Source organism: Phyllopteryx taeniolatus, chromosome 12, assembly GCF_024500385.1.
Source record: "Phyllopteryx taeniolatus isolate TA_2022b chromosome 12, UOR_Ptae_1.2, whole genome shotgun sequence".
NCBI classification, from domain to species: Eukaryota; Metazoa; Chordata; class Actinopteri; order Syngnathiformes; family Syngnathidae; genus Phyllopteryx; species Phyllopteryx taeniolatus.
The window spans coordinates 25,086,762-25,099,775 of NC_084513.1; the positions used below are offsets into that span (position 1 = coordinate 25,086,762).

General features: G+C 44.7%; 1 protein-coding gene across 1 annotated transcript; it reads right to left on the minus strand.

The window, feature by feature from the left end:
* Positions 1–1,818: 1,818 nt before the first annotated feature.
* On the minus strand, positions 1,819–12,224 carry vtcn1 (V-set domain containing T cell activation inhibitor 1). Its single transcript, XM_061793095.1, has 7 exons — positions 12,049–12,224; positions 11,873–11,925; positions 11,597–11,661; positions 8,700–9,059; positions 3,916–4,170; positions 3,372–3,818; positions 1,819–3,217 (listed from the first exon to the last, which is right to left on the minus strand). Exons 1-6 carry the CDS (start codon positions 12,142–12,144, stop codon positions 3,691–3,693), a joined length of 957 nt encoding a protein of 318 aa, XP_061649079.1. The 5' UTR covers positions 12,145–12,224; the 3' UTR covers positions 1,819–3,217; positions 3,372–3,690.
* Between the last annotated feature and the right edge of the window lie 790 nt (positions 12,225–13,014).

Sequence of the window (13,014 nt, forward strand, 5' to 3'; positions counted from 1 at the left end):
TGCATGTATATATATGTATATATATATATGTATATATAATATATACATACATACACAGTGTTGTGAAAAGTAGTGGCCCCCAACAACTGAAATCAAGTGTTTTCTAGAACAAGCAATTAGTCTTTTCAATCTCTCTGGTGATATTTTGCATAATTGTTTTAAGTCTGCAAGAGATGGAGGGTTTTCTGTCACGGTTTGCATCACAGTGGAACCCGAAGCAGGAAACCAGGCAGGCAAAGCACAAATGTCAAAAAAGGGTTGATTTTCCAAATACTCAAAAGAGGCTGAGAAGGCCCAGGGAAAACGAAATACTCAGTTCACAAAAGTCTCCAAAAACAAGGTTCTAAGTAACAAAGAGTAAACTCACCACAACATAAAACAAAACACGACAAGAGACACACAGCAAGTGAGTGCAAATGACAATCATCTGACCAGGATTGAAGTAAACCAGGGAACTAAATGCAAATTGACAAGACGACGAGACACGAGTGGCCGGATGGAGCAGATCGCTTGACGAGAACACAATAACTAAATGAGCACACGAGACATTCACAACATGGGAGACAGGAAAACATCAACCAAAACTAGACATAGTCTAAACTAAAACCGAGACCATGACATTTTCAAGCATGAGTAGCCTTTTGAAAGTCATGCCACTGCATTTCAATCGGATTAAAGTCCACACTTTGACTAGCCATTCAGAAGTTGACTTGCTGCTTTAGTTTTTCGGATTGTTAACCTGCTGCACAACCCAAGTGCGCTTCAGCATGAGGTCACGAACCGCTGGCTTCTCCTTCAGGATTTTCTTTTCAAGAGCAGAATTTATGGTTCCATCAATCACAGCAAGTTGTCCAGGCCCTGAAGGAGTCAAGCAGTACTAGACCATCACACTATTACCACCGTGTTGACTGTTGTTTTTCTGAAATGCTGTGCTACATTTACGCCAGCTGTAACGGGACGCACACCTTCCAAAAAGCCCAACTTTCATCTCAGTCCATAAAAAATTCTCCCAAAAGTGTTGGGAATAGTTCAGATGTTCTTTGTTTTTTGTTTCAAAAGTTAGACGAGGGCAGCAGTGGTTTTCGCCTTGGAACTCTGCCATGGATGCCATTTTTGCCCAGTTTCTTCCTTATTGTTGTGTGACGAACACTGACCTGAACTGAGGCAAGGGAGGCCTGCAGTTCTCTACAAGTTGTCCTGAGTTCCTTTGTGGCCTCTTGAATGAGTCATTGCTGTTGTCTTGGGGTAATCTTTGTAGGTTGGCCACTTTTGGGAAGGTTCAACGCTACACCATAATTTCTGCATTTGAGGTTAAAGGCTCTCCCTATGGTTCGTTGGAATACAAGTTTGAGAAATGGATTTGTAACCCTTTCCAGACCGATGGACTTCAATTTATTTCTTGACTGTTCTTGAATTTGTTTGGATCGTTTTGTTGCAGCTATTTTAGATCTTTTGTCTGAATTGATTTTGTCAGACTGGTTCTGTTTCAGTGATTTCTTGATTGAACAGGTCTAGGAGATAATCTGACTTGGGTGTGATCAGTGAAAATTAACCAAACGTTGTGATTTAACAAGGGGGGGAATTACTTTTTTCACACAGGGCCAGGTAACTTTGAATAGTTATTTTTCCTTTATAAATGGAATCACCATTCAAAAATAGCATTTTAAGTTCACTTGGGTTGTATTTGTCTGATATTTACATTTGTTTGAGGATCTTAAACGTTAAAGTGGGGAAACTGCGAAAATCTATGAATTTGAGAAGGGGGCCAATACTTTTTCACGGCACTGTACATACAGTACTTTTACTCTGTCATGTTGCAACCATTTACTAAAATCTGTTAAGTTCATGTTTTTCCTCAATGGACACACGACACTCCATGAGAACAAAAACAGAAAAGTCAATTTTTTTTTACAGATTTATTAAAAAAGAAAAACTGACAAATCACATGAGTAAGTATTCTGACCCATTGCTGAGTATTGAGTACCTGCACTGTGAATGTGTACGCAAATAAAAACATGGAAGCATAAGTTTTTGTGGAATAATTTTAAGAAAACTGTTTGTCTATTGTTGTGACTTAGATCAGATCCAATTACCAATTTATGTGGAAATTTTACAAAAATTTCAAAGCATTGGCATACATTTTTATTTACAGCTCCATGAAAGGCATAGTGTAAGTATCAAAAATAAAAATAAATGCAGCAATCACAATGTCATACATTAATTAATTCTGCAGTCATATTTATTTTAAGCAAATTATATAATATATAAGATATACAAATGGCTTCATTACGGTGGCCTGGAAGTGAAAAACAATATAACAAATTGTGAAACACTTTTTCATTTCAGAAAACACATAAAAAAAGCAGAAACACTTTTACAAAAGACGAAACAAATGCCAATTGTGACCCGGAACCCGGAAAGGGAACGTCCCATTTCACAGACATTCTTAGAAATCCCACACCCTTTCTCGGCAAGAACACTCCAGCTTCAACATGATTGGCTCCTGCATCGTGGGAAGGGTAGGCTACGCAGTTGTAACGAGATGTTGATGAATAAAGAGTTTCGGCTTTTGTTAATTTGTTTTCTGAAATATAAAAGTGTTTCTGCTTTTATTAATTTGTTTTCTGAAATGCAAAAGTGTTTTGGCTTTTGTTCATTTCTTTTCTGAAACGTAAAAGGGTTTTGGCTTTTGTTAATTTCCATCCATCCAATTTCTGAGCCACTAGGGTCGTGGGCGTGCTGGAGCCTATCCCAGCTATCATCGGGCAGCACCCTGAACTGGTTGCCAGCCAATCGCAGGGCACATACAAACAACCATTCGCACTCACATTCACACCTACGGGCAATTTAGAGAATGTTTTTGGGATGTGGGAGGTAACCGGAGTGCCCGGAGAAAACCCACGCAGGCACGGGGAGAACATGCAGACTCCACACAGGCGGGGCCGGGGATTGAACCCCGGTCCTCAGAACTGTGAGGCAGACGCTCTAACCAGTCGTTTTTTGTTAATTTGTTTTCTAAAATGTAAAAGTGTTTCTGCTTCTGTTAATTTGTTTTCTGAAATGTACAAGTCTTTTGGCATCGTAATTTCTCATGTATGTATGCGCAACAACTATCATTCATTTCTTTATGATTATGTTTTGTTTAATTGTATTGCTTTTCTGAAATGCTTGACCGTTTAATTTGAATCCCATTAAAATAAAATTAAATGTGTTTCGCCTGGTCCTTCATGTTTTCTTTAAATAATTGCACACATCTTACAAATTCCGCCTGTGTAATCAAACATATGAGCACAACACATTCTCATTTACGAAATAAAAGTAGGGCTGTGAATTTCAAAATAAGTATTATGTGTTCAAATAAAGTGTTTAACTTCAGAATAATTCTTTGAAAAAACTAACTAAATACAGATAATACTTAATGTTTTGATCATATGGGTAGAAGCAAAATCATGCATTGTAAAACGTCATTATACATAGGTTGAAGGGTTTTCCAGAATTTTGAGGTCAACTTTGGGTGTGCGCATTATACATGAGTACGCATTATACACGAGAAAATGCGGTAATTTGTTTTCTGAAATGTAAAAGTGTTTCACAATTTGTTATATTGTTTTGCACTACCAGGCCACCGCACTTAATATACCTGAACTATTTACTTCTTCATCTCTGTGACACATTAGAACATCATTTATATTAAATTGTGAAGTATTTGTGTTGCATTACATTAACCCAAAACACACACAGAATAATTCTGAAATATGATGCTAGCGGGGCTGATGCAGCATTGTAGGTAAAGTATGTTTCCTTGGTAACATCAGAGCCTGGAAAATACGACATAAAAGGAAAATGTTTCTATGGTTTTGAAATACAGTAGAAAGCTCCTAAATGCAACGTGGTTCCTTTCACTGGGTGACTGACCTGTTGTCACAGTGGCATCAGAGTGTGCCACCACCAGGTCATTCTCGATCCTGCAGCTGTATGTGTCACTGACGTTGACTGATCGCAGTGTGCTGACCACTCGAAATATGTCCCCAGAGCTCTGCTGGAAGTCTGTACTCGCCTGCAGGACATTGTCGTCAGCATCCAGCCATGTCACATTGGGCCTGGGAAACCACCTGCTCGCCTCAGCGGTTAGGACACCGTTTGACAATGTATATGTGGGTGCTGTGAAAGCTATCAGGAGGGAAAAAAATCATGAGTGCACCATCAAAAATGTGCAGTATATCCTAGCCTTTTATGTTAAACAAAACAAAACACTGTGACGGACATTAGTGTAGTGTAATGTGGAAATGACCAGTGGAAGCCGACTGGCTTTTGTTAGCTTTATTGTAGCTCTCCACATAAGACACCATGAGACTGATTAAGTGGCTCTACCTTACTTGGTTGATACACACTTTCATGATGTCATATATCCTTCCGCCATAATATAGAACCTTCCCAAATAGAACATACAGAACACATTAACGGTTACTTCTAGACATAAACAGTCTTCAATGGAACAGACAGAAACAGTTTCACACTATGGTGATCTGGGTGGACTACTAGAGAATCACCACATAGCTGCAGTGGATTATTCTGCCACTTTGGATGCAAGCTACAGTATGTTAACTTAATCACGTCACATAGTCTTTGTACTTGTCAGGTGGCTTCACTTTCTGCCACTCGATGTGATGCGTACAGGAGTTGTTGGTGTCGCAGCAGGAGATATAGTATGAGGTGGATCAGCAACTGGTGGTCATGTCTCCTCATCATGTTTGTTGTCTATTTCACCTTCTCCAAATTCCTCAGAAGTCTCTGGTACACCAAGGATGATGACCGAAGGGTAATTGGTTCGAATCCCGCCTCCAACTGTCTGCATGTCGAAGTGTCCTTGAGCAAGACACTGAACCCTAATTTGCTTCCTGTGGGCCTGGCAGCGCCTTGTGTGACAGCAGTCGCCCATTGGTGTGTGAATGGGTGAATGTGTGACTTTGGGCACTGTGATAGTGCAGATAAAGCACGATATAAGTGCAGTCCATTTACCATTTCCTGGCCACCACACACTGCACCTAGCCCTCTCTCTGCACTTTACAATACCCTGATGCCCGTCATGTATTCGCTGCAAAATTTCAAATCACATCTCTCGCAGCACTATTGTTGTTGTATAAAACTAGTCGCTCTGATGTTGTGAGGTGCTGTCTTGCTTTCATTTTATCTAGGACTCTAGGTACATACTGCACCTGGGCCAAACTTCTTTTCCTTTCGGCTTGTTGCGTTATCGCTCGCCACCACGTGTCGTCCTTTTCCATCTATCCATCCATCCATCCATCCATTTTCTACCGCTTATCCGAGGTCAGGTCGGGGGGGCAGTAGATTTAGGAGGGGCGCCTAGACTTCCCTCTCCCCAGCCACTTCATCCAGCTCTTCTGGGGGGATCACGAAGCGTTCCCAGGCCAGCCGAAGGACGTAGTTTCTCCAGTGTGTCCTGGGTCGGCCCCGGGGTCTCCTCCCGGTGGGACGTAACTGGAACACCTCACCAGGGAGGCGTCCGGGAGGCATCCGAAGCAGATGCCCCAACCACCTCATCTGGCTCGTCTCGATGTGGAGGAGATGCGTCTCTACTCTGAGATCCTCCCGGATGACCCTATCTCTATCTATCTTCTCACCCTATCTCTAAGGGAGAGCCCGGACACCCTGCGGAGGAAACTCATTTCGGCCGCTTGTATCCGGGATCTTGTTCTTTCAGTCACGACCCACAGCTCATGACGATAGGTGAGGGTAGGAACGTAGATCGACCAGTAAATCGAGAGCTTCTCCTTTCGGCTAAGCTCCTTCTTTTCCACTGGCGGATCGATACAAAGTCCGCATCACTGCAGACGCTGCACCGATCCGCCTGTCATTCTCCTGTTCCATTCTTCCCTCACTCGTGAACAAGACCCCAAGATACTTGAACTCCTCCACTTGGGGCAGGATCTCATCCCTGACCTGGAGAGGCCACGCCACCCTTTTCTGACTGAGGACCACGGTCTGAGATTTGGAGGTGCCGATTCTCTTCCGAGCCGCTTCACACTCAGCTGCGAACTGCTCCAGTTGCTTGATGAAGCCAACAGAATCATATCATCTGCAAAAAGCAGAGATGCAATACTGAGGCCACCAAACCGGACCCCATCTACGCCTCGGCTGCGCCTTGAAATTCTGTCCATAAAAGTTATGAACAGAATTGGTGACAAAGGGCAACCTTGGCAGAGTCCAACCCTCACCGGAAAACAAAATGAGTCCGACTTACTGCCGGGTATGCGGACCAAACAGCCTGTATCAGGGGGTTCGGTACTCCATACTCCCGAAGCACCCCCCACAGGATCCCCCGAGGGACACGGTCGAATGCGTTCTCCAAGTCCACAAAACACATGTAGACTGGTTGGGCGTAGTCCCTCGAGAACCCTGCCGAGGGTGTAGAGCTGGTCCACTGTTCCACGGCTAGGACTAAAACCACACTGCTCCTCCTGAATCTGAGATTTGACTTCCCGATGGACCCTCCTCTCCAGCACCCCTGAATAGACCTTACCAGGGAGGCTGAGGAGTGTGATCCCCCTGTAGTTGGAACACACCCTCCGGTCCCCCTTCTTAAAAGGGGGACCACAACCCCAGTCTGCCAATCCAGCGGCACTGTCCCCGATGTCCATGCGATGTTGCAGAGGCGTGTCAACCAGGACAGCCCCACAACAGCCTTGAGAAACTCCGGGCAAATCTCATCCACCACCGGGGCCTTGCCACCAAGGAGCTTTTTAACCTCTGGGGGTGACCTCAACCCCAGAGATAGGAGAGCCCGCCTCAGAGAACCCAGACTCTGCTCCCTCATGGGAAGGCGTGTCAGGGGAATTGAGAAGGTCTTCGAAGTATTCTCCCTACTGGCTCACAACGTCCCGAGTCGAGGTCAGCAGCTCCCTATCCCCAATATACACATTGTTGATGGTGCACTGCTTCCCCATCCTGAGATGCCGGATGGTGGACCAGAATGTCCTCGAATCCATCCGGAAGTCTTTCTCCATGGCCTCACCGAACTCCTCCATGCCCGAGTTTTTGCTTCAGCGACCACCAATGCTGCATTCTGCTTGGCCAGTCGGTACCCACCAGCCAAAAAGGCCCGATAGGATAGGACGTCCACCAACAGGTTCAGGGATTGCCGCCACGACAGGCACCAACCACCTTATGGCCACAGCTCCGGTCAGCCGCCTCAGCAATGGCGGCACGGAACATGGTCCACTCGGACTCGATGTCGCCCGCCTGCCCCGGAACGTGAGCAAAGTTCTGTCGGAGGTGGGAATTGAAACTCCTCCTGACAGGGGATTCTGCCAGACGTTCCCAGCAGACCCTCACAATACATTTGGGCCTGCCACGTCGGACCGGCATCTTCCCCCACCATCGGAGCCAACTCACCACCAGGTGGTGGTCAGTTGACAGCTCCGCCCCTCTCTTCACCCGAGTGTCCAAGACATGCGGCCGCAAGTCCGATGACACGACCACAAAGTCGATCATCGAACTGCGACCTAGGGTGTCCTGGTGCCAAGTGCATATGTGGACACCCTTATGCTTGAACATGGTGTTCGTTCATCGTCTCACTGTCATTGCCCACATGAGCATTGAAGTCCCCCAGCAGAACGATGGAGTCCCCAGCGGGAGCGCTCTCCAGCACCCCCTCCAAGGACTCCAAAAAGGGTGGGTACTCTGAACTGCTGTTTGGTGCATAGGCCAGAGAGGTGACATTCCACGTCCCTAGAGCTAGCTTCTGTAGCCGGGGATCGGATCGGCAAGGTCCCTGCCTTTGGCCACTGGTCCCTGTCTGGTCCCTCACCTCGGACCGGTTTGCCATGGGTGACCCTACCAGGGGCGTGAAGCCCCAGACAACTTAACTCGGATCATTGGGACACACAAACCCCTCCACCACGATAAGGTTACGGCTTCCAGGACGAGTCTTTGTACTGTATTCAATTAAATATAGCTTGAACATAATTTGCAAATCATTGTATTGTGTTTTTATTTATGTTTAACACAACGTCCCAACTTCATTGGAATTGGGTTTGTATATATATATATATATATAGGTATATGTATATATATATATATATATATATATATATGCAAAGTTATCCCATACAGCAGACATACAACGCACCTGGCATCTTGATCTATTATTAATCAAAAATGGCATCTGACTCTTTCGTCATGCCCGCAAACATCGCCGCACTTTTAAATTTTTTTATTAAATGTACACAACTGACTGCTCGCGTTACTTCTTCTCCATCCAGCGGTTGGCATTATATCGGCTCTCCTTTCTGCTCTAGAGTGCAAACTGCTTCGCCTCATTATTAAATGCGAATGAGAGAAAAACAGAGAATTTTGCATGCCTATGAACCGAAACAAAAGGTTCAGCCAATTATCATAAACCGTCCCGCCCCTAGTTACGTTACTTAGCTGTACTGGAACGTTCACAATCACATCATTTTTATTTTTAATCATCCCAAGCCAAGTCTATGAATCTTTCTCTCTCTCTCTCTCTCTCTCTCTCTCTCTCTCACACACACACACACACACATTTTAAACGTCGATTTAGAGGGCATTGTTGACTGACAAGTGACAAAACTGTCTTTCACTTCCATTTGCATGTTCCTGCTGTTTGATTATGGAAGCAAACACAGTACAACAGGAAAGTCAAGTTTACCCACCTGCTGTCCTGAGGACAATATTCACGCTCCCGCTGCCTCCCGAGTGGCTGCACGAACATGTGTATTTGCCCGCATCACTGCGTCGCACCTTCCTCAACAGCAGTGAGGCATTTCCTTTCACCAAGACGTCACTGAATATCTCTACTCTGCCGCTGTACAGTGAGTCCTGCCCGCTGTTGCTCTCGGCACCATCCTCATAGCGGTAAACGATTCCAGCCAGCGACTCCTTCCTCCATGTGACAGACACCTCTTTGAGTGTACTTTGTTGACTGTCTGGGGTTAGGAAGCAGCTGAGCATGTGGTCTTTGCCGAGGTTGGCCACAGGAAGTCTGTTGAGACTTTGCACCAGAGACAAACTGCCTTCACAGATAAAGACACAAGAAACTTTCACACAGATTCAGCAAAAAAGACACATCAGGCAGATAAGCAACTGGTGGGACTCCAATGAAGTTGGGACGTTTTGTTAAACATCAATCATGTTCAACCTATATTGAATTGAATACACTACAAAGACAAAATATTTAATGTTCAAACTCCATCCATCCATCCATTTTCTGAGCCGCTTATCCTCACTAGGGTCGGGGGAGTGCCGTAGCCTATCCCAGCTATCATCGGGCAGGAGGTGGGGTACACCCCGAACTGGTTGCCAGCCAATCGCAGGGCACATACAAACAAACAACCATTCGCACTCACATTCACACCTACGGGCAATTTAGACTTGTCAATTAACCTACCATGCATGTTTTTGGGATGTGGGAGGAAACCAGAGTGCCCGGAGAAAACCCACGCAGGCACGGGGAGAACATGCAAACTCCACACAGGCGGGGCCGGGGATTGAACCCCGGACCTCAGAACTGTGAGGCAGACGCTCTCACCAGTCGTCCAACGTACCGCCTTAATGTTCAAACTGATATCATTAACTTAGAATTTTATGGTTGCAACACATTCCCAAAAAGCTAGGACAGGGTCCTGTTTACCATACCTTTTCTTTTAACGACGTTCAATAAACGTTTGGGAACTGAGGACACGAATTGTTGAAGCTTTGTAGGTGGAATTCTTTCCCATTCTTGCTTGATGTACAGCTTCGGCTGTTCACCCGTCCAGGGTCTCCGTTGTCGTATTTTACGCTTCATAATGCGCCACACATTTTCAATGGGAGACAGGTCTGGACTGCAGGCAGGCCAGTCTAGTAGCTGTACTCTTTTACTACGAAGCCAAGCTGTTGTAACACATACAGAATGTGGTTTGGCATTGTCTTGCTGAAATAAGCGGGCGTCCATGAAAAAGACGTCGCTTGGATGGCATCATATGTTTCTCCAAAACCTGTTTGTACCTTTCAGCATTAATGGTGCCTGCACAGATGTGTAAGTTACCCATGCCATTGGCACTAACACAGGCCCATCACAGATGCTGGCTTTTAAACTTTGTGTCCATAACAGTCCGGATGGTTCTTTTCCTCTTTGGTACGGAGGACACGACGTCCACAATTTCCAAAGACAATTTGAAATGTGGACTCGTCGGACCACAGAACACTTTTCCACTTTGCATCAGTCCATCTTAGATGAGCTCGGGGCCAGAGAAGCCGGCAGCGCTTCTTGGTGTTGTTGATAAATGGCTTTTGCTTTGCATAGTAGTTTCAAGTTGCACTTACGGATGTAGCGCCGAACTGTATATACTGACATTGGTTTTCTGAAGTGTTCCTGAGCCCATGTGGTGATAGCCTTTACACGTTGATGTCGGTTTTTGATGCAGTGCCGCCTGAGGGATCGAAGGTCACGGGCATTCAATGTTGGTTTTCGACCTTTCCGCTTACATGCAGTGATTTCTCCAGATTCTCTGAACCTTTTGATGATATTATGGACCGTACATGATGAAATCCCTAAATTCCTTGAAATTGTACGTTGAGGAACATTGTCCTTAAACTGTTTGAATATTTTCTCAAGCACTTGTTCACAAAGAGGTGAACCTCGCCCCATCTTTGCAATTCAGGGAAGCTCCTTTTCTACCCAATCATGGCACCCACCTGTTCCCAATTAGCCTGTTCACCTGTGGGATGTTCCAAACAGGTGTTTGATGAGCATTCCTCAACTTTCTCATTCTTTTTTGCCACCTGTCCCAGCTTTTTTGGAACATGTTGCAGCCATAAAATTCTAAGTTAATGATTATTTGCTAAAAACAATCAAATTTATCGGCTTGAACATTAAATATCTTGTCTTTGTAGTCCATTCAATTAAATATAGGTTGAACATGATTTGCAAATCATTGTATTCTGTTTTTATTTATGTTTAACACAAGGCCCCAACTTCATTGGAATAGGGGTTGTATAACATAGTCAGACAGCAAAAACTGTTTGCTGTTCAGTGTGTGTCAGGTGTGAAACTGCACACTCGTGTCACAGCGTTTTGGTATTCCCTTATCTTTATCCCACACAGTCAATGTCCCTGATACCACTTTGAAATCAGGTAAAATCACAACACCCATTTTCAAAGTGGTACGTTCATGCAGGACAGCGACCGCGATAAAGCCAGCTTTTTGCACAGTGTGCAAGGGGCTAGTGACTCATTTACATAAGGATCCTGCAAAAGTGCTGCAGAATCACACACATGACACAGATACTTTGATGACCACACGGTCTGGTGTGACGTAAAATACTTGTTGGACAGCAACAATTGCTTTCAACACAACAGTGACACATGGGAAAAAGACATCAACATGTTTGTACAATCATTGTCAAGGAATGGGTCGTCTAGTACGTTCAGCCTTACACCAACCAGACTATTGAAGTATTGTAAGGAGCACCTTGTGTAGCGTCAAGTGAATTTCCTTATGTTAGGTGCATATAAGCATATATATGGCAAACTTTGTTTTGCTGACTTGGTTAATCTTTAAATGCCTACCTGAGAGCGTAAAGGACAAGATGAAGATGATGAGCGCTGAGAAGACAACAATGAGCGCGATCATACTACACAAACACACACACACACACACACACACATGCATACAATGAGCTTTCATGCAACACGACTTCGCCAAAGTTAGTGATTACCCAAGGTTACAGTCAACCATTCATTATAACAAAGCAACTCTGATTGGCTCCATTTTGGATTAATAATAGATCAATTTGATCAGTATAGTTATAGTAGTGTAAAGAATAGCACACTTTGCATGCTCACATGTAGAAGATGATCTGTCCCAGTGAAGCCATGGGTGGGTCACACACAAACACCTTAGGAGGAAAACTTGTTCAAGTCAAACGGCATGTCAAATTTGGTGGGGGAAAAAAACATGATCTTGGTGACTTGTGACTGACACAGAGCATCTTAAATACAACACCATGAGTCAATATTACCTTAAGGCGTGTTCTGCTGCTCATTTGGCCTGTTAAAATCAAGCTGATTTCCACTGTCAAGAAAAGAGTAGCCTCCTCCCACATTGCAAAAAACATGCAGTTAGCATTAAGTTACATCTCATGGCGGTAAAAAGGAAAACTCATCACCCAGCGCATGCAGTGTTTCAATAAGCAGCCAGCGCAATGTTGTGTACATTGCATTCGGGTTGCTGCTTATATTGATGTGATTCTCCAAAGATTTTAGAGGAATGAAACTGGCAGACAATCGGCCAGCTAGCTGTTTCATGCTCTGTTTTTTCTCTTCTGTGCAGCATCTTATTTCATGCATAATGTACTGCACAACAGGCTAGCTAAAAACACTTTGAAGACAAACCAGATGCACAGAGGACAGGGTGGTGAGTTTGTGAATAAAGGTTTATTGCAGCTTGGAAGCGAACAAAGGAACTCCGAGAACTAAATCCGGGATTGGCAGGGTTCCGAGGACCGGTTTGGCAGGGTAGGAGTCCGGGTTGTCGGTGGGCCGCAAGAGGTGAGCACTGGTTTGCAGGGAGCAAGGGCAGATGGCAGACTGGGGACAAAGAACAAGCATGAGGTAGAGGTAACTCACTAGGTCTTCAGGAAGCAAAGTAGATATGCAAGGTGGCTTGGCTACGAACTTGACGTAGAGCGTTGATAGTCTGGTGACAAGTTGGAGTCCCACAGCATCTTAAGAGCAGTCAGGTGTAATTAGGATGACAAGGTGCAGCTGCTAGACTCCAACACGTCAACCCTGCAAAGCAATCACGACGCACACACACACGCATGGGCTGGACTCAGGGTGCTGAAACAGCAGCCCTGACATTTTTTTCCTCAAACAAAACTGTGGGTGGGAAATTATAATTTATTTAATTTTTTAGCAGACCACCTTAAATATGATTTTTTTTGCTGGCCTGTCAGCAATTGTTTTCATTTTCAGCCTCCAAAATA

Bases quoted from the DNA above. Each gene is read 5' to 3' on its own strand.
- vtcn1 (XM_061793095.1), bottom strand. From the start codon at position 12,144: ATGTTTTTTGCAATGTGGGAGGAGGCTACTCTTTTCTTGACAGTGGAA. The intron at 4,171-8,699 runs GTGGGTAAACTT...CCCTCCTGATAG, and splicing joins TATTGTCCTCAGGACAGCAG to CTTTCACAGCACCCACATAT. The intron at 3,819-3,915 runs GTCAGTCACCCA...CGTATTTTCCAG, and splicing joins TGATGCCACTGTGACAACAG to GCTCTGATGTTACCAAGGAA.